General features: G+C 38.4%; 1 protein-coding gene across 1 annotated transcript in view; it reads right to left on the bottom strand.

Annotated features, from left to right (window-relative positions):
- Positions 1 to 23,376, bottom strand: part of LOC106067717 (uncharacterized) — a 204,512-nt gene that overhangs the window by 44,845 nt on the left and 136,291 nt on the right. Inside the window, exon 2 of the mRNA XM_056006954.1 lies at positions 4,773 to 4,865. Coding sequence (XP_055862929.1) covers positions 4,773 to 4,865 — 93 coding nt within the window. The remainder of the gene's footprint in view (positions 1 to 4,772; positions 4,866 to 23,376) is intronic.

Below are 23,376 nucleotides of genomic sequence, written 5' to 3'. Positions count from 1 at the left end.
GTATGGTGTGAGGACATTATGTTTGACATTAGCTTCTTTCCAGTCCTTTGGTACTCTGCCCTGGTTAAGTGAAGCCTGAAAGAGTATTTTGAACACTGGGGCTAGCTCATTACTTAGTTCTTTGAGTAATCTAGCTGGAATACCATCAGGTCCAGAAGCTTTATTTGGTTTGGTGTTGGCTAATAGTTTTTGAATTCCATTTTCTTGTACTACTATATCTTCTATGTTGTCTACTTGGTTCAAATTCAGTAATATGTCTTTGTCTCCTGGGGCTGAGAATGCTGATGCAAAGTATTTGTTTAGAATGTTTGCTTTAGTTTCATTATCATTATGTATTATGTTATGTTCATCTTTTAATGGCGCTACGCCTGTTGTTTCCATTTTCTTAGACTTAATGTATGACCATAGGTTTTTGTTGTTGTCTTTAGATATTACATTGTTTATGTATTCACTCTGCAGCTGTCTGCTTACTTTTTGGGTTAAGTGTTTAATTTTTATATACTTTTTGTAAACTCTTTCTGCATTAGTTTCTTTAAATTTTCTATATAGGTTTTCCTTCTGTTTACAAAGCTTCTTTAGTCTATTATTAAACCAGCATTTATTTATTTTGTTTGATGTGTATTTAGTTGGTATTTGATTTTCTATAATGCTTTTAAGATTGTTTTTAATGAAATTCCAGAGGTCATCAACTGGATGGTTAATGTCTTTTTCTAATAAGAATGTTTGTTGAAAGTTTAATGCAGCTTGGTGTAGTTGTGTTAGGTTACATTTATTCCAGAGTAAGATTTTTCTTTTGGCAATCAAATCATTAAATAACAACAACCTGGTATAAACTTTGTCACATGTAAATTATGAGTGAGTCTGGTGTGAATGTACACTTTGGTTTCTTATAGTTATAATTTTTTTTTGTTTGGTGTAATGCACAAATTGTAAGACGAATTTCCTTACGGATAATAAAGATTATTATTATTATTATTAATATATCTTATCCCACAGATTTGTTTTTTTTGTTAGTCTAGATTTATTACGAATTTAATTACATGACTGATCCAGACTAATTGATACAATTATGCGCAACATCAGCTTTGTACGTTGTACGTTTTTTTTTTTGCTTATATTCAATGTGAGTATATGAGAAGAACAAACACGAGTTAGAGTTATGTGATTTGAGTGGTTGTGTGCGGTAATTAGCCGTACCTGACTTTAGATCTAAGTGGTTGTGTGCGCTAATTAGCTGTACCTGACTTTAGATCTAAGTGGTTGTGTGCGCTAATTAGCTGTACCTGACTTTAGATCTAAGTGGTTGTGTGCGCTAATTAGCTGTACCTGACTTTAGATCTAAGTGGTTGTGTGCGCTAATTAGCTGTACCTGACTTTAGATCTAAGTGGTTGTGTGCGCTAATTAGCTGTACCTGACTTTAGATCTAAGTGGTTGTGTGCGCTAATTAGCTGTACCTGACTTTAGATCTAAGTGGTTGTGTGCGCTAATTAGCTGTACCTGACTTTAGATCTTAGTGGTTGTGTGCGCTAATTAGCTGTACCTGACTTTAGATCTAAGTGGTTGTGTGCGCTAATTAGCTGTACCTGACTTTAGATCTAAGTGGTTGTGTGCGCTAATTAGCTGTACCTGACTTTAGATCTAAGTGGTTGTGTGCGCTAATTAGCTGTACCTGACTTTAGATCTAAGTGGTTGTGTGCGCTAATTAGCTGTACCTGACTTTAGATCTAAGTGGTTGTGTGCGCTAATTAGCTGTACCTGACTTTAGATCTAAGTGGTTGTGTGCGCTAATTAGCTGTACCTGACTTTGGATACACACCACTCATGCTTACAAAAAGTTAAGTTCTCCAAGTTAACAAATGAGGGTCACTTCTGGGTCAAGAAATATTCGTAGGGAAAAGCGGCTTTCAGATGTCACTCAAGTTAAACAGCCCGCATAAAATGTCCCCGTGTTGTTTCTATTGATGAAAGCGCGATAAGGGAAACGCACGTTATTAAAAGGCTGTTTGGGAAAAGAGCAGACGGCGGTGCAAAGCACGTGATCACGCACCACGTAACCATTGGTGAGACAAATCTTCAGAACGAGATGCAGAAACAGCAGGCAAGTTGATTTCTGTGTAGGGACATTTGATAACACTTACTAAAATTAGCAGTAGATCTGAAAATAGTTTTAAAATGAGGGGGAAAAAGGCTGAAAATTTCATTTTTTTTTTCTAAAACAGATCATTATATTCTGTTGATATTTAGATCTAATAGAGCGTGGGAGTGCGTGGGTCTCGAGTTCAAACCCCCTGAAGACGCCCATGATGTTTATGTGACAGTTGGGGGAAAGTTGGTTGTTGTGCTGGCCACATTAAGCCCTCGTTAACCGTTGGCAACAAAAAAGAGATGAGGTGTTTATCATACATAGCAGTGGTCTGAAAGGGAGCTAAACTGTACTAAGGCCTTCTTCGGTCACGAATTGACTATAGATCATCTAATGGAAATAAGATGAAAACTTGGACATTAGCTATGGCCGGAACGATGTTGTCCACACAGCGGTTCCTGTCACTCCACACATCTGATTTGTCCAAAGAAGCGGAGGGTGACTATACAGTTTGGGATAAGCGGCATATCTCGGGTTCTGCCAGGGTGTAGTACTGTGTGCGGCAGGATGCCTAAGGGTTACCAGCTCCGGATTATTCTTCACAGTTAGCTCCCCAAGCCTGTCTCCTGTTTGGATAGAGCCGCAAAACAGCGGAAGTTGGGGGTTTGGTGTGAGTCCGCTTCCCTGTTTCCTTTGATCTTAAATTATTTGTTTTTACAATTCATGCATGCATCTCATTCCCGGTGTGAGATTTCTGAATATTTTTCTACCAGAAAAAAAAAGCTGCTATAATTAGCTCTAGGCTGCACACTTTATTACACAACAAATAGTCAATGATAGAGGAGAATAAAAAAAAAGACAAAAAAAAACTCACACACATGATCCTTACAATAGAGTAAAATTAAAAGAACAGTGTAGCCAATTCTCGTGTTTTAGAGAGCCAGTAGTTCAGTGAGCACGAATATCTAGTATTCGTAGAGAGATCAGAGCTTGAAATTAGTTTGTCATCCCCAAGATAAAGATACCAATGAGACAACTAAAACAGATTCCAATTGGACTAATTCAATAAGGGCAACTATCACAGGAAAGGCGTGAATGGAGCAGAGAGGGAATCTATTTCAACTGCAGGTAAAAAAAAAAAGCAGGGGCGTTATAAGTGGTTCAAGACGTGGGCCACTTAAAGAACGGCGACTTAGGCCCTAAAGAACACAGTCTCGATAGTTGATAACTATTTTAGATTTTTACTCAATCTCAACAAAATAAAAACTACACGGGGAGATAACTATACAAGGCTTCTGTTTGTAAACAAGAAAAATTAAGAAATTATGCCCCTTGACTAGGTTCTAGTACACAGGTAGCTTTTCTGATAATATTCAAGTAAAAAACAAACAGCTGTCACAAAATATCATAATAAATATTATTATAGTTAATTTTACTGTGGACAAATATTGATTACTCAACGCTAACCAAAAAAAAAAAAAAAAAACATAAAAAAAAAAAAAAAAAAACATAAAAAAAAAAAAAAAAAAACATAAAAAAAAAAAAAAAACTACATTTTCACGAGTGATTTGCGGATGTTGAGTAACAAAAATGAGCAATTAAAGTAATTTACATCCACCACAAATTGCTTGTACTGCGGCTCTTAATGATGCAAAAAAAAAAAAAGGTTTAATGTGCTCCACTTACTCCTATGTAGTGACCTAGTTTAGTTTAGAGAGTATGTTAGTTTGGAAATAAATATTGTGCATTGTATTCAGTGCTAGTAGAACGTAGTGACGTAGCCAGACAGAGGAATGACGTTGCAGACTAGGGGTAAACCATAGAAGAATATGGCATGGGCTGGAAGCAAGTCCATTCGTTATAGAAGGCCTCAACACTGACCTGCAACGTCACAACCTGTGGGAAAATTAGACCAATGGCTCGTTGCCACGTCACAGATCTGTACGACGTCGTAACGAGCTGTTGGTCTGCACTGCCCATAGGTTGTGACGTTGCAGGTCAGTGTTCATTCCTTCTATAACGATTGGTCTCGCTTGAAGCAAGAAAGATAGTGAAGGAACTGCTAAGTAAGACCGACGGATTTACAGACATTCCCCATTTGTAAATAAACATCGTTTTAGTTCTTCATTGCTTTCAAGTGTATTGTTCTTATTCTCTTAGTTTCTTTGCCTGCGTGAGTAGATATATATATATATAGAACTATAGATAGATAGACGTAGAAGAGAAAGAAAGAAAGAAAGATGGATATATATTTATATATATATATATATATATATATATATATATAGACAGACAGACAGACAGAAGGATGGATGGATGGATAGATAGATAGATAGGCATGCAGACAGACAAACAGACAGAAGGATGGATGGATGGATGGATGGATGGATAGATAGATAAATAGATAGATAGATAGATAGATAGATAGATAGATAGATAGATAGATAGATAGATAGATAGATAGATAGATAGATAGATAGATAGATAGATAGATAGATAAAGCGACTGACAAAAAATAACTGATAAACACATTCAATTAGATTTAGAAAAGAAAATAATATAAATACCAGAAAAAAGAGGAGAGAGAGAGAGAGAGAGAGAGAGAGAGGGAGAGAAAGAGAGAGAGAGAGAGAAACAGAGAGTTAAATATAGAGCAACAAATCAACATAACACATACAGACACGTTACCTGGTGATTCTGGTTTACTAAGTGTTTGAACGGAGCCCTCAGGGTGCTTTCTACGCCTCTTAAGGGGGCAATGCGCAGTCAACTCTGGGGAGTCTGGGAATGAGAGAAAAACAATGCTCTAATAAGTACAAATAAAACTAGTTGAGAATTTGATTGGTATATTAATTGGTGTAGTCATTAATTTTGATATTGACTACTGGGAAGACATCGACAGCACTACGTGGAGACAGATGGTGACCAAGAAAGCTGTGAAAAAACATCGCCTTCAGCTCTGGAAGAAAAGCGTGCCAAATGAAAACATGGCTGGCTCCTCTACCACCAAAGCGAAAGCCACCTTAACCTGCGATATTTGGGAGGGTGTCTCAAAAACAGGGCTCCACAGCCACATGGAAAAAGTGTTCCACGAGTTAAACCATTCTACGACTGGAGGAGGACAACAACAGTGTATTGATGATAGTGATAGTAACACCTAATGTGCCACATGACAGCGGCACCTATTGTACAATGCGACAGCGACGCCCGATTAGCCACGTGACACTGGCGCCCAGTGAGCCACATTGCACAGGTTTGTCTTTAACGTCCAATTCATCATATGACTCTGCTATCAATATAGTCATACTGTCGACCAACCTAGACAGTGACAATGATGCAGATCTCAATACATTCTAGTAGTATAGTTCCACGGTTAACACACAAAAAGACTGTTCCAATTAAATTGATGTAGAGACTCCTCTGTGCACAACAGCTTCCAAAGGGGAAGTAACGAAAGATAGAATCTGAATAGACAGAGGCGTCTCTAGGGATAGTTTCCCCTAGTGCGGAAAGTAATTGCAGGAAAAAAAAAGCTGAATGTCTTCAACCTACGATGCCTAAGCCGGAACTTTGAAATAAGGTGTCAAGAAAGGATAACCAATGAGCAGTGCTACGAAGAGCAGGATGCCAAGACATCCTCTCTGTTATCAGCAGAAGACGCCTTGGCTGGCTTGGCCACGTTCGTAGAATGCCACAAGGTTGACTTCCACAAGACATTCTGTATGGCGATCTAATAGAAGGCAGGAGAGCCGCTGGTCACCCACTTTTACGTTATACGGGTGTATGCAAACGCGACATGAAGCTCTTCAAAATCGACACTAGCAGCTGGGAAGAGGTGGAACGGGATAGATCCACATGAAGAGAGAACATAAAGGAAGGGTCACGGATTGCAGATGTTATACACTACAGAAGCAGAAAGAAGGGTGAAAATGCAGCTGTGTATCAAGGATTGGCCTCTTTAGTCACACAAGAAGTTGCAAAGGGAAAACATAGTCTCTCGAGTTGTAAAATGCCACAGAGACTACCCCCCCCCCGAAAAAAATCAAACTTTACTCAAAATAAACTCCCAATATAAAATGCAGAAAATTCTTATTCTTAGGATATCATGCTAGTGATTTTTTGTTAAAATATAGTCTTCTCTTTTTTTTCTTTCCCTTGTGTAAAAAATGTTGTGCATGTTGTGGATAATCTACTTCCTAGTCCGAACCTCCCTCAGGACGACGCGGGGTGGTAGCGGGCGGGGTAAGAACCCGGGACCATCGAAACGACTGAACTACAGACCAGCGCGCATACCGCACGACCAAGCCATCCATTCACAGTCACCCCCTATGGGTAAAACTCCGGGGTGGTCCGCACCCATTCCCTCGCCCTAAATGACACAAGTAAGGATAGATTTGTTTAAAAGGTTTAGAGACTGCATTAAGTTATTAATCTAACTATGTATTAAACGAAGAGTTCAATCTCGCCTGGGGGAGGGGGGAGAAGGAGAAAGGGTTAAAATGAAGTAAGTCAAAGAAGAAATAGTGAAGTAAGTCAAAGAAGAAATAGTGAAGTAAGTCAAAGAAGAAATAGTGAAGTAAGTCAAAGAAGAAATAGTGAAGTAAGTCAAAGAAAGTGAATGAATTGACAATTTCCTTCGTGTATTTTTTTTTTATTTTCTTGTAATTTTTTTTTATTGTTATGGAAAAACAACTCAATGATATTGGAAGAACGGGATAAATTATCCCCCCTGGCTTGTGTATTTCTAACGTCTATCTTGTTCATATCTATTGATTCGGGGTGATTTAGGGGATGGTGGGGGGGGGGGGGGAGGAAAATAGAGATGAAGAGGAAGTGTGCCGTTAAAGATGGTGAAAGTCCTGGCCATTGTTTTCACGTTGTAGATCTATTTACTTTCAAAGAGCTGAAGCTACTTCTTAGTTCAGACTTATGACTAGATAGAGACATAGAGCTTGTTAGCACCGAAAAAGCCATCCACTAAACGTAAAATAAAAACTACATAGGTCAATGAAAGCGATAAAAAAGAAGATCGTCACCTCTTTAAAACACAGAATTAGATATTCTAAACAAAGTCCAAAAAAATTATTTGCAAGTTAGAAACCGATACTGCAAAAAAAAAAAAAAAAAACAACCAAGAACAAATTATTATGAAATGTCACATTGACTGGGGTTATTAAAATAACTCTTTCACCTCTTAAAATAACACAAACTTCAAGCACAATAATCTCCGAAAATAGCACAGTAACCGAGAAAGGCACAATGTATATTCCGAAATAACACACACCACGTTGCTCACTATGTGTGTATCACTTTCCCATTTATTAAAAAAAGACGCTGACATTTTTCTCAATGTAACGTCTGAAGTCTTACACTTCACGTGTAGATAGATCTCGTTATTTGTGTCTCGTCTGACGTCGAGAGAAAAACAAGAGCAGACTATACTATTTATGGAGTAAAATTGTACCGATTACGTCCCCTCAGGTTCGTGAGTCTGTAGAGGGCGCAGCGTTGTTTACATGGAACAACATATCAAGATCTATGTGTTTTTGTCTCTATTTGTTGATATGTATAGTGTTTCTATCATTTGATCATCTTCCGCACACACACACAGACAGACAGCACTGCGGTGGACAAATTCACAAGGTTTAAAAACACTTCCCCACCCCCTCCCCATTCTTGTCTTGTCAGCTGCTACCCAATGGTTAAGTCTACATCGATTGTTGTTGCCCCCCCCCCCCATCATCTCTCTCCTCCTTTCCCCTTATTTATGTCATACTCCCTCTTACATTAACTTACAATGGCATCTGCATAACTTATCCTTCAGTCTATTCAACAAACACCGCTACCCCCTCCCTCAAACACATTTCTCAAAAGGGGGGGGGGGGAAGGGGGGAAATTTTTTTCTTTCTCAAAGCTTTTAAAAAAAAATTAAAACTTAATCCCCCCCAAAAAGTAATTATAATAATAAGCTTAAAGAGTCGCGTGTACAAGAGAGAAACTGATCGCAATGCTTCATACCCAATAGGCAAGAGATTGATGCTAATCTCTCGGGCACAGATGGGGCGCCAAAAGTGCACTAACATACGCAGCAGTCGTGAGTGCAATCTACACTCTATTGCGTAGAAACCTCCAAAGATGTTCACATCAATTTTTTTTTTTAAATCTATACATCCAAAGAAAAAATCAAAGACAATATTTCTGCTTGAATTATTATGAAATTTAAAGCTATAAATCCTTTGACGGATTTAAAAAATGCGATTTCTTTGAGTGGGAAAACAGTCAATGTAGCCAATGGTTTCAAAAGCATTATTATTTGACTTAATCTCTGACAGAAGTCACCAATAAATCCCCAGATTTAATCCGGCAAGCTATTTATGAATTTTTTCACAATGAAATAATACAAGCCACGAAATTATTTTCAAAGTAAAACTGAAATTTTTTATATATTTTTTTTTTAATTTCCAATATACGTTTTAGCATTAGTAGCAGATTAAGAATATGTTATTAACTGATTATCTTTGTGGTCATAAGAAAAGAATTTACATGTGTGTTCCGAAGAATGGCTTTATACCGATAAACACTGTGATCAATACAGGAAAGTTCTAGAAAGATGCTATATGCTGATTAACATTGTAGTCTTAAATGAAGTCAATACAGGAAACTTCTAGAAAGATACTATATACTGATTAACATTGTGGTCTTAAATGAAGTCAATACAGGAAAGTTCTAGAAAGATTCTATATACTGATTAACATTGTGGTCTTAAATGAAGTCAATACAGGAAACTTCTAGAAAGATGCAAAATACTGCTTCTGATTCACATTTGTGTTGTTTTTTTTGTATAGGTAAGTTCAGATTTACGTTATGGTCATTGATGCAGTCTCCATAGAAACGAGTGTGTTCGCTCTAACAACTCTGTACATGCAGATGTGTGTCGAGTGACAGAATGAAAAGGTTTAAAAAACGGCACTGGAGAAGTAATTAATGTGTACAAATCGTTAGCACTGGAGAAGTAATTAATGTGTACAAATCGTTAGCACTGGAGAAGTAATTAATGTGTACAAATCGTTAGCACTGGAGGAGTACTTAATGTGTACAAATCGTTAGCACTGGAGAAGTACTTAATGTGTACAAATAGTTAGCACTGGAGAAGTACTTAATGTGTACAAATCGTTAGCACTGGAGAAGTACTTAATGTGTACAAATCGTTAGCACTGGAGAAGTACTTAATGTGTACAAATAGTTAGCACTGGAGAAGTACTTAATGTGTACAAATAGTTAGCACTGGAGAAGTACTTAATGTGTACAAATCGTTAGCACTGGAGGAGTACTTAATGTGTACAAATCGTTAGCACTGGAGAAGTACTTAATGTGTACAAATAGTTAGCACTGGAGAAGTACTTAATGTGTACAAATCGTTAGCACTGGAGAAGTACTTAATGTGTACAAATCGTTAGCACTGGAGAAGTACTTAATGTGTACAAATAGTTAGCACTGGAGAAGTACTTAATGTGTACAAATAGTTAGCACTGGAGAAGTACTTAATGTGTACAAATAGTTAGCACTGGAGAAGTACTTAATGTGTACAAATCGTTAGCACTGGAGAAGTACTTAATGTGTACAAATTCTTCCCCTTTCATTAGTGAAACATAACAACCCTAGTTTCTTGCAATGTCAGTCGTGTTGTTTTTATACGCACTCTTGCTGTGTGTCTGTCTGTCGTCAGTCTATTAGTCTGTCTGGTAAAAAGTTTATACACGTTATTTCTACAAAGCTTATATCAACTCAATCTCACTGTCTATCCGTCGTCAGTCTATTTGTCTGTCTGGTAAAAAGTTTATACACGCTATTTCTCCCACACCCATAATCGGATCAAGTTGAAACTTTAAACAATTATTATTACCAAACAAAACATAAAAAAAAAATAAAAATTAAATTCGTTATTGATAACTAATTATTGTGTTTGAATATAATAAGGGGAATAACTTCAACATTATTAAGATATATATTTGTAAGTGCGGAGTTCTTTCCCTTATATACTTTTTTTTTAAGGATTTAAAAAAAATATTTAGCGTTTTATAGCGCTTAATAAAATATACTTTAATTATATGGTAGGTTTCTGATACAAGAATATTGGGAATCTATAGCAATTTTATTTGGATGGTTAAAACACACAGTGAGTTGCCTTGGCCCGAACAGGATCATTGATACACACTATGACATGTATCTTTGATTTAGGCTACTCTTCAGTCAATGGTGGAGAGAGCCGTGTGAGTCTCATCGCAGTAGGGCACCGTGTTGAGAACTCTATTCTCTGATAATACGGACAAAGAAAGCAGCAGTTCGTTGCAGAATTTCCTTGTCTCCGTACAGGGCCAACTCACCATGCAAACCAGTTTCTCTTTTTACTCAAAATGCCATTTTTGGGGTTTAGTATCGCGCACTCATAAAGCAGATGGTTAATCGTTTCATCGTCTTGCTGGCAGTGTCTACAACGTGAGTCGAAGTTAGGTTTGAACTGAGCCAAATAGGCTCCGATTGGACAGTGTCCCGTTCTGTACCTAGCGAGTGTCACACCTGCTTCTGTTCAACGGTGGAGGGAACCTGAAGATAAAATCGACCTACGTCAGTCAGTTGGTGACTTGAATGACTAGACAGGCAGCTCATGGTACGCTGCTCGCTTCTTATCCACAGGAGATGATAACCGTTACGCGATGCGTCACCTCCACCTCTGACACCAGTTTTTGGATGTTCCTTCAGATTTGAAGATCGTTACATCCAAGTAGGACCACGGGGAATGGCGGTGGGCAGAGTTCAAACCAGGAACCATCGTGACTATCAAACGACAGTGGTCTAGAGCGTATACCAGCCATCCGTTTCAGTAAGGATGAAGTAAATAATGAAAAAAAGTCGATGACGAAGATGATTACGATGAAGATAATGAAAAATGATGATGGTGTTCATGATGAAGATGACGATGATGAGGAATGATGATGAAGATTATACTGAAGATCAAGCTGATGAAGAATGATGATGATGGTCATGATGAAGATGACGATGATGAGGACTGAAGATGATAATGATGAGGATCATGATTATAAATTTGATAATGACGAGGATGACAATAAAGACATTTCGTAAATCCTTTGATCATTAAGCAAACTTGTTTGGTCAAACAAATAAAAGTATAATCAGCTTTTCAAAAGATCCTTTTTGCTATGCATCTTTTTGAATAAGGCTAGGGAAAAATAATCTATTTGGTTAAAAAAGAGATAAAAAAAATCATCCGCTTGCCTAGCTAAGACTTAATATATAAGTAGGCTATTATCAATGTGCCCATCAAATTATAATTAGCTTGCCCAACTCGCGGCTTAGGCCGGCCAAGGCGCAGCACAGCAGGTGGGTTTCGGAGATAAGTATTGACTTCTCGCTATTTCTACTTTTCAACTGGTGTCTGATGATTAAATAGGTCAGTGATTAAATTCGGTTTAGGCAGTGACAATAAAACAGCAACGGAAAAAACGATTGGCTGAATCTGCACATGTGACACACTTTTTATAACCGTTAAGGGAAGATTATCGCAATAAAAGAAGGATAATCCAAATTGGAAAACTATTCCAAAAGACCAGATTTAAATAAAAAAAAAAAAAGAACTAATTAAATTAAACAGGCTATCACACATACAAACAAACACGCAGACAAACACAAACATATTTTGAAAGACGAAAAAAGCAAACATTTATAAGTGTTGGCTGAGTGGTAAAGCGCTTGGTTTCCGAACCGAGAAGTCCCGGGTTCAAATCCTGGTGGAGACTGGGATTTTTAATTTCGGGGTGTATAGTGCGTCTCTGAGTCCACCCAGCTCCAATGGGTACCTGATTATAGTTGGAAAAAAGTCAAGTCGGTTGATTGTTGTGCTGGCCACATAACACCCTCGTTAAACGTGGGCCACATATACACCATCTACTCTAAAAAGCGCAAGGTCTGAAAAAAAAAAGGGGGGGGGCACTTTACTTTTACTATACACACAAACACACACAAATAAAAAGGTCGATGTAGATATTTACATACTTTAAATAGGTGCCACCGCCACGCATCGATTCACTCAAAACATTCAGAACATAACTGCTACCTGATCAGAATATTACAAACAGCGATTCCAAAGTTTTTATGTTACACACACATATATAAAGTGATCTCCGCAAGCTCCTCATCAAGCATAGACCTGGATAGTGTATGTAACGTCACACTCATGTTCGTCCTGCTAACAAAATATTTTAACCTGAGCTGGAACTTCGATTGGCTTCAAAGCAGGAAGGTGAACAGCTCCCGTAGTGCCCAGGCAAGAGGCTGGTCGTGTGGTATGCGCTTTTTACTGTCGTCTTGATGGCCTCGGTGTCCAAGGGTTCGAACCCAGCCCGCCGCTATCCCTCGATGTCATGTGGAAGATTCGGGCTAGGATATAATAATCTTAAACCTGAAGAGACAGACTCCCCCTTCACCCCCAAAAATAAAAAAAAAATTAATTAAAAAAATAAATAAAAAGAGTAAGAACTATACTTGGTAACCAAGCACCGATATTAAAAAAAATAATTCTTTGCTCAAGATATTTCAAGATACATAACAACAGCGTCTACGGGGACCCAAACAACAATTTCTCTGTTTATGATGATAGTGTGGTCAATGTAAGTGGACAGAGATGGTCAATCTAAGAAGGACAACGAAGACAAAGAAAAAGTTTGTCATATGTAAAAAAAAACAAAACGTTACCGTGCGGACGTCAGAAATGGTTTCCCACTTTAAGTCTTTGTCCCACACACCAGTTGCAATCAATGGAAGGTTATAGGCACATCAAGTGTTTTAAAAATATCCACAACGGAATCTACTGCCGAAAACAGACTTCGACGACGAAAACCTAACTCGACCACCAGCGGACAACACTCTTGATGTGGTCGAAGCAGAGACTGAATAGTCACTTGAAATACTGTACTCCTCACTTACTGTACTCTTCACTTACTTTACTCCTCATTTACTGTACCCCTCATTTACTGTACTCCTCATTTACTGTACTCCTCATTTACTGTACTCCTCATTTACTGTACCCCTCATTTACTGTACCCTTCATTTACTGTGCCCCTCATTTACTGTACCCTTCATTTACAGTACTCCTCACTTACTGTACTCCTCACTTACTGTACTCCTCATTTACTGTACCCCTCATTTACTGTACTCCTCACTTACTGCACTCCTCATTTACTGTACTCCTCATTTACTGTACTCCTCATTTACTGTACTCCTCATTTACTGTACTCCTTAGTTACTGTACTCCTCACTTACTGTATCCCTCATTAATCTTCGGACTCGAAGGCAAGCATTATTCTTCTATTCGCAAGGAAGAGATCTATCTCCCAAGTTCCATAACTGTATTTTATGGTGAATAACTGTTGTAACGCGAAGACATATTTGATCAAGTTTCTTCATCAATATATTTTCTTCGAATGTTTTCTAATGTCTACCGTTCTTCAATAGAACACAATAACTAACAGAGCATGTCTACGTTGAACTTTAAAGGTCCCATTGTTCAAACCGATACACTCATACACGTATTTGTCCAGTGCCAGCATGTCATTAAAAAGATACAAACAAACACACACACACACATTTGTCCAGTGCCAGCATGTGCCTGCCCTGCATTTAATTAGTTGGAGGGCTCTATTCTAAAACAAAATAAACAGTTGAATGCTGGCAACAGGTGCGGCCTTAAAGCATGCGCATGAATGCATGAGTATGCCTGTGCGTTTGCACTCGACCTTTAGACCCTATGAGTAATTTCCAACTTAGGCAAACGATGATTTTAATGAACATGCGCGCGCATTTGTTTCTAATTTAGACTTTGAAACATTTATAAGTTCATATTGCTACATCATCTTGCGACCCATGCTACATCTTTGTATCACTATGCTACATTATCTTAAGCACTATGCTACATTTATCTTAAGCACTATGCTACATTATCTTAAGCACTATGCTACATTTATCTTAAGCACTATGCTACATTTATCTTAAGCACTATGCTACATTTATCTTAAGCACTATGCTACATTATCTTAAGCACTATACTACATTTATCTTAAGCACTATGTTACATGATTTCATGCTATCTACAAGATACTATTTAATATGTAAAAGATGGTGCTAAATATCCACAAAAAGCTGCTAACTATTTGCCACGCGATGCTAAAATTGACAAAACGAAAGCTATTTACATCACGGTGCTATCTCTATAACAGGGTGCTATCTATATAAGAGGGTGTGCAAACCAGCAAATTACACTATGCTCGGAAGTTTTAATGGCTTATAGGTTATAAACTAATCGAATCCACTGCTACCCTTTGTCCAGTAATCGTTTGTTTGATGTTTACCTGCACAAAACATTGAACTCATTGTACAAATAAACAATGCACTTTCACTGACACGGTATCGATTATATTTAACTCGCTCTCAAAACTATGCCCTCACAGTGACATAGTATCGATACTATTTATCTCGGTGTCAAAACTATGCCCTCACAGTGACATAGTATCGATACTATTTAATTCGTTCACAAACTAACCTTTCAGTGACACTGTATCGATTCGTCCATTAGCCAAATGTAGCAAACATAATTAACATCTTTCACTGCACAACTTTGTTTATGCATCCCTCTTCCTCTCCCTCTTTTCGCCACAGCATTTTTTTTTACGCCTGGTAGTTATCGTACGTCAATTTTGAAATAAGTAAAAAAAAAAACACAAAAATTCCCAAGTCCCAGTTAAAGCTTAAAAGTTAGCGCGAGATTAGACCCTATTTGGTACAAAATAAATCAAACAGTGAGTGATTCGTGCAAGGCAATTCATTTGTGTTTGATTTATAAAAGTTGGCAGGAGGCTAGTAAGAGGCAAACAACTCTCTCTCGGACTTCCGGTCAAGAGCGAATGGCACATGGCGTTTATGGTCAGCTTAAATCACTCCCTCACTCACACACACACACACAAACACACACTATCCCAACGTAGTTGCGACATGCGTCCGTACACTAACTCTACAAGTGGACAAGAGAAAAGTATGCTACAAAATAAAGACGTAGTGTATAGGAACTTTTTAAGATTGCGTGATGACATTGTTTTGTGTAGAAACGTGGGGATCTGATTCCTATAAGACAATAATGTATCCACATTTTGACCCGGCTATTCGAACCTTATCTGATTCCATTCAGCTGCCACGTAAACAGACAGACACAAGAACTCTCCCTAAGCAATGAAATCATTAAATAAAATCTGGTGTAAACTTAGCATGCTATGTTTTAATTGAAACTGGTATAAATGTAAATTTTGTGTGCTGACATATGATTCGTTTGTTCTTATAAAGTAGATTGCTCTTACTATGTATTGCTCTTATAATGTACTATTGTTATGTAACTGTTTCAGACACATTTCTTAAGGATAGTAAAGATAATAATAATACGTATTATAATTATATTGATCACTTTAAAAAGTAAAGAGTGTGTCTTTGTGGTGGCCAAATAACACCCTCTTAAACATAAGGCACTGCCACGGCTGCTTTCCACTTCATCTAAATATACCATGGCGAGAAAGTTTCTAAAAAAAAAAATTTTACAGAGATATACGTTCTATGCTATTCATGTCTCTAAGTTACCTATTACATAAAACATGGAAGATCCTAGTCACTAGTTTTAGCAGTAAAGAAATATGTTATCTATTTTAATAATGATAGATAAGGGTCAGTTACTACTAACTTTATTAACTTGTGTACCCTTGGCTAAATGGGGTGTATGGGTGTTTGATTTGTACACAATTGGCTAGAAGTGGTGTTAAATGTTTGATCTCTGTACTATTGGCTAAATGGGGTGTTTGAATGTTTCTTTTGACAACTACCTATAGAGGTGATAAAAGAAGATTAACATCCACACATTGAGCTCAATTCTTTTGGTTGAGTTGGCAACAGTGGATTTCAATTTAGAATCCTTGACATTGGTAGTTTATCGTGAAAATCTCCAATAATTAATTATTTCACAGTGGGTAAAGTAAAATATAATACAGACGTTACTTCAAAAAAAAAAAAAAAAGGTGATGATTACGTCCTACGCGTCATAATCTATTCCAGCACGCAAACTGCTCGACCAAGCAGCCATCCTGTGAAATACTGTTCCACGGAATTACCATTCATTTTCCATCAACGCTAAAATAGCTCCTAAAAATACATGGGCACTTTAAAAAAAACAACTATCCTCGAGATTCTCGTACTTTCCAAAGATGGTAAATTCAAAGCAGAAGAGTAACAATAAAGGGAAGATAAGAGAGCTCATTGACAAACTATTTCAGTATTGTCGCCATTGGTCGGTTAGTTATTTAAGCTACATTAATTATGTCATTTGTTATATTTAAATCATTTACACTTGCCCGATGAATCAGAGGCACACAAATCATCAATGCAAGATTAGCTGCAAGTTGATGCCAACAACGGCAACTCGAGCTTTAAACATTTCAATTCTCATTACAATCTACTGCAAACGTATACAACAAAACTACAATTAAATCAAGATCAAGTGATACATTTCGAGCCCAAGGTAGAGACCAATATTAGCCCTGAGCGACAGAAATACTTTGAAACGAAGCGGACATCAAAGAAAATCATCGGTTCTCGACCTTTAAACCCTTCTCTCCCGTAACCAATAACTTCTAGGGCTCTCACCTCGCGTAACCAATAGCTTCTAGGGCTCTCACCTCGCGTAACCAATAACTTCTAGGGCTCTCACCTCGCGTAACCAATAGCTTCTAGGGCTCTCACCTCCCGTAACCAATAACTTCTAGGGCTCTCACCTCGCGTAACCAATAACTTCTAGGGCTCTCACCTCGCGTAACCAATAACTTCTAGGGCTCTCACCTCGCGTAACCAATAACTTCTAGGGCTCTCACCTCGCGTAACCAATAACTTCTAGGGCTCTCACCTCGCGTAACCAATAACTTCTAGGGCTCTCACCTCGCGTAACCAATAACTTCTAGGGCTCTCACCTCGCGTAACCAATAACTTCTAGGGCTCTCACCTCGCGTAACCAATAACTTCTAGGGCTCTCACCTCGCGTAACCAATAACTTCTAGGGCTCTCACCTCGCGTAACCAATAACTTCTAGGGCTCTCACCTCGCGTAACCAATAACTTCTAGGGCTCTCACCTCGCGTAACCAATAACTTCTAGGGCTCTCACCTCGCGTAACCAATAACTTCTAGGGCTCTCACCTCGCGTAACCAATAGCTTCTAGGGCTCTCACCTCGCGTAACCAATAACTTCTAGGGCTCTCACCTCGCGTAACCAATAGCTTCTAGGGCTCTCACCTCCCGTAACCAATAACTTCTAGGGCTCTCACCTCGCGTAACCAATAACTTCTAGGGCTCTCACCTCGCGTAACCAATAACTTCTAGGGCTCTCACCTCGCGTAACCAATAACTTCTAGGGCTCTCACCTCCCGTAACCAATAACATTTACGATTCTCATGACAAGCCCAAAGGTACAAGACAGCGATGGCCAACTTTCTTCGACCTGAGGGACCTATAAACTTCGGACACCTGTGTCAACAGAGTCCAATAGAGCTCATCCTCTACGGGTTCTATATGTACTGTAACTAATGTGGGTAGATGTTTTGAGGGCCGGATAATGCCCGCGAGCCGTAGTTTGACCACGACTGGTATAAGCCCACCGAAGCCATCTTGCCATTCCTGTAAGGGACGGAATTCCAGTAGACATGGACTGTCACGTTGTCATGTTGTCAAGTATGGAAATGTTCCTAAAATGGAGGGCAAACCTATAAATAGCAAGCTTTTTGGAGTATCCGGTGTAAAGAATGCGGGACGTATTGATCATATATTTAAAAAAAACAACATATTATAATAATATTTTTGCACACATACTCACATACACGCACACACACACACACTGGTCAACAAAAAATAAAAATTATTACATATTTAGATACATACTGAAAGAGAAAGAGAGAGAGAGCGAGAGAGAGAGAGAGAGAGAGAGACAGTGGGGTAAAGGAAAGAGAGGGAAATGCATAGGGAAGGGAGGGATATAGATAAAAGAGAGATATAGTATACAAAAGAAAAGGAGAGAGAGAGAGAGCGAGAGAGAGAGAGAGAAGTTGGAAAGAGACAGACAGAGAGGGGTTAGAAATACTGCAGGTTATGTAGGAGAGAATAATATATTGAATGGATACTTTAAAAAAAGAACAAAAACAGATTTTTTCAAAGGCGATCGGAATGTTAGAAAAAAACAACGAATATTTGGATTCAATGACAGCGTAAAAAAAAAAAGCCAAGAAAGGCGGATTGGAATTGATTATAAATATAATAGACAATGCATGTCTTCGTCTCGCTGCAGACACGCAGACACATAGACACGTATTAAGTCAGTGACTTAAAACAGATTAACGTTTCTGAAACTCAATCTGTTACATTTCTCTGTCGATATTTTAGTTTTCCATTGAACGTGAGATTTTAAGGGACATAACTGAATTAAACAGATTTATTTTTAAAAAAAAGAAGTTATGGAACATTGTGAGATGGTATTGACAAAACCAGATCGAGAAAGATTTGAGGGGACTCAAGGATTTGTTTTCAAGGACATTGTCTTGTCTCAGTAAACACAAAAACACAACCCTATAAGCCGTCATTGTCAGTATCATTTTTTTTGTTTTACATATTTTTTTGCTATATAGAAATTTAGCCGAATAGCCCACAAATAAAAATTCAGTAAAGTTCCAAACAAAATCTCAGCCTTTATATCCTCTGCAGTGTTCCAGAAGACATTCTACTTCTAATACAATCGAATGTGACCATATTTCAATGCTCAGAAGGACATTTCTGCAGGGAACAGTACCAGGAAATAAGGAAGAGGCAGACAGAGAATGCGATGGGAAGACAACATCAAAGAAGGGGCAGGACTATTACTGAAAAAGATTGTAGTCAAGACAAAAGACTGAGAAAATGGAGAAAAATAGTAGGCGTGTGGTACAACAGTCCAACAGACCAACCTGTAACCGTCACTAACGAATAGGTGAAGGTGATTTTCTGTAAATGATTAGTTGAATTTTTTTAAAATTGGTTCACAGTACTTAAATAAAAAATAAAATTTAAAGGTAGTGATTGAAACATAGACACATGCAAACACACACATACACACACACACAAATACATATACCTATATATATATATATATATAATTCTCTTCATGGCTCAAGAGTTTGGACGAGAAGAAGTAAAGGAAAGATCACTCTTTTATTTCTGCGGATAAAGTTACTCCACGAAAAAACAAGAGGGGGGAGAACAAGTATTCACACGTCACTACGGATGGCTGCCTGGTCGTGCGGTTTGCGCGCTGGACTGTCGTTTGGATTTATCGTTAGTCCCGGGTTCAAACCCTGCCCGCTCCCATCCCCCTTCGTCCTGCGGGAGGTTTGGACTATGAAGTAAACTATCTTCAACTCTGAAGGAACATCCGAAACATGTTAAACATTTTACAAACAAACATTTTACAAACACTAAATAGCAGCGCCGGACTTAACCATTGTGACCAAGAAATCATGGAAAGAGAACAAGTAATCTACTATGTATATTCACCCGTCACTAAATAGCAGGGCCTGACTTAACCATTGTGGGGCCCTATGCGAAACGGATTTCGCGGGGCCAAGTTTGGGTAGGGAAGCGGATAATAAGTGAAATTTAAGAATTTGGAATAAATTCGTCTATGCATTTTATTCATTCTTTACTACCTACAGAATTACTTTACGAGCCTTGCGTGTAACAAAGTCATACATTATATCATAATAATTCTGTTTCCTACATAGATCAAGCTCAAAGCAAGAATTACCAAATGTTTCAATCTATCTTTGAGAATTGTTGACCTCAAGTAATTCTTCATTAGTTTGAGGCGCGAGATGCTACTTTTACCAGATTCCACAATTACGGCTAATGCATAATGCCGTTTTTATTTATCGCGCGTAGGATTGGCGTTTTCCATATTGAATGACACCCCAAAATGACAATTTTTGTCTTTATATTTCCGTTTATTTTAAGGAATTTTACGTATATTTTGCAATTTCGGGGGATTTCCAGGAGCTCCAGTATATCGACAAGAGGGAGCGGGAAATCTGTTTAAAGTTATAATATGATTTAATTTAATAATTTATACACCTTGAATTAGCGCGGGTCCTATGAAAGTGCGGGGCCCACTGCGGTCGCATAGGTTGCAGTGGCCTAAGGCCAGCCCTGCAAAATAGCGGCGTATGCTACGCCGCCGGTCGACTAGTATCATATAAATCTGTTAACAAACATGGTGTAGGTAGGCGCATCATAAGAAAATAGACATTTTTTTGTTACATTTTTAAAAAGATGCACAAGTAACAGTACTACAACTAATTACCTTGTCGAGTGTCAGTTGATTTGTTCAGAGCTGCGCCATTACGACAAACTTTAATAGAAGCACGCATATCGTCTCAACAAATGTCCTTTTCTTTTGGTTTTAGCCCTGTGGTCAAGTTTGTTTACCTGCTGAGCGCCTTGTGTCAGACGATGAGTGCAAAGGTAGCATCACGTGGTCTACAAGCTACCAATACTTAACGTAGTTTTAATGCTTAAGATCTCTACCTCCCTCCCGTACCCCTTATGTCATAGATTGGTAATTGAATGGCACTAATTTGGCTTAGTAATTAAACAGCAATTAAAAAGAGAAGAGGTCATGATGCATTTCGTGTACTAACAGACTAGAATATAGATCTAGGCATGGATCTGTGCTCTCTACCACCAGAGGTTAGATCTAGGCATGGATCTGTGCCCTCTACCACCAGAGGTTAGATCTAGGCATGGATCTGTGCCCTCTACCACCAGAGGTTAGATCTAGGCATGGATCTGTGCTCTCTACCACCAGAGGTTAGATCTAGGCATGGATCTGTGCCCTCTACCACCAGAGGTTAGATCTATGCATGGATCTGTGCTCTCTACCACCAGAGGTTAGATCTAGGCATGGATCTGTGCCCTCTACCACCAGAGGTTAGATCTAGGCATGGATCTGTGCCCTCTACCACCAGAGGTTAGATCTAGGCATGGATCTGTGCCCTCTACCACCAGAGGTTAGATCTAGGCATGGATCTGTGCCCTCTACCACCAGAAGTTAGATCTAGGCATGGATCTGTGCCCTCTACCACCAGAGGTTAGATCTAGGCATGGATCTGTGCTCTCTACCACCAGAGGTTAGATCTAGGCATGGATCTGTGCCCTCTACCAATAGAGGTTAGATCTAGGCATGGATCTGTGCCCTCTACCACCAGAGGTTAGATCTAGGCATGGATCTGTGCCCTCTACCACCAGAGGTTAGATCTAGGCATGGATCTGTGCTCATACCACCAGAGGTTAGATCTAGGCATGGATCTGTGCCCTCTACCACCAGAGGTTAGATCTAGGCATGGATCTGTGCCCTCTACCACCAGAGGTTAGATCTAGGCATGGATCTGTGCCCTCTACCACCAGAGGTTAGATCTAGGCATGGATCTGTGCTCATACCACCAGAGGTTAGATCTAGACATGGATCTGTGCCCTCTACCACCAGAGGTTAGATCTAGGCATGGATCTGTGCCCTCTACCACCACCACTTAGATAAAGGGTTGGATCTGTGTCATCACTACCATTGGTTAGAAAATAGTCATGGATATATCATCTACGTCCTCAGCCACCCGTGGTTAGAAATAGGAATGGAACTTTTTTCTACGACAGAAATTAGACATAGGCCTGAATATAAAAGTTAGATATATAAATGGATCTATCTTTTATTACCACTGGATACATCTAGGTCTGGATCTATTTCCTCTACCATCAGAAGATGCATCCTATTTGGATCTATATCTTATCTTATATAATACAGACGTTACTTCAAAAAAGAAGATGATTACGTCCTACGCGGCATGCATTTAGTCATGCATATTAACCAATGACTTAAATTTTACATTAAATTAAATCTTACAACGAAATATGTAGTTGCACGACTAGACTAGATCACCAAAGGGCAGATCTAGAAGTAGAAGTGTCCTATAACACCAAAGGGCAGATCTAGAAGTAGAAGTGTCCTATAACACCAAAGGGCAGATCTAGGTGTAGATTTGTGTCCTGTCCTAAAACACCTATTTGTAGATCTAGGACTAAATCGTAGGGCTCATTCTGAACACAAAAGAATCAATTTGTCTTAAAGATTCTTAATTAGACTAAGCATTTAAATCTAAATTAACATAAACTAAATTTGCCTAAATATTTAAGCCATCCACAAATCTTGATAAACAAACAGAATTTTTTTTTTATATAAAATTCATTTTAAGTCCTAAAGTTTATAGTCTGGGTCTAAGGTTTTGGCTGTATTGTATTGTTTTAGCTTACGAAGAACGAGGGTTGATACTTTTGTTCATATTAAAAACCTTTGATAGAATAGAATTGTGTTTTGACATTTATAATAAGAATTTTATAAACAAGTATTGAGGATTATTTATATACTTAGTGAAAACAAATGAAATAAAAGGGGGGGGGGTCAAAGATAAAACTAATCAGCTACTCGGAAGAGTTTGAGATCACGTGTAAAGTGAAGGTATTATAAATCACTATATATAGCCGGGAGGCGCGGTGGCTGAGTGGCAAAGCGCTTGGCTTCCCAACCGGGGTCCCAGTTTTGAATCCTGGTGAAGGTTAGGATTTTTAATTTCGGGATCTATGGGCGCCTCTGAGTCCACCAGCTCTAATGGGTACCTGACATTAGTTGGGGAAAAGTAAAGGCGGTTGGTCGTTGTGCTTGACACATGACACCCTAGTTAAACGTGGGTCACAGAAACAGATGACCTTACATCATCTGCCCTAGAGATCGCAAGGTCTGAAAGGGGAACTTTGCTACTTTTAATATATATAGAGCCATTAATGTCCATATATATATATATAATAAACATATACATATATTAGTATATTAATGTATCCATTTGCTTGTTAGTTTGTCAAGTGAAATAAAAACTCAACAAAACAATAGTTATTGTAGTTGAAAACTAAAATTCATTTTTTGTTTGTTTTCCTTGATACCTCATTTCACTGTAATGCACTAATCGCGTGCTAAATGTGCTTCTGGTTTGTCCAGGACAGTGCGAAATGCACTTGCATAAGGATAGAAATAAATAATACGGAAGTGAAAGGTCAACAAGGTCAATACTATCC

Source organism: Biomphalaria glabrata, chromosome 12, assembly GCF_947242115.1.
Source record: "Biomphalaria glabrata chromosome 12, xgBioGlab47.1, whole genome shotgun sequence".
In the NCBI taxonomy this organism is placed as follows: Eukaryota; Metazoa; Mollusca; class Gastropoda; family Planorbidae; genus Biomphalaria; species Biomphalaria glabrata.
This window is presented reverse-complemented; position numbering and strand designations above follow the sequence as displayed.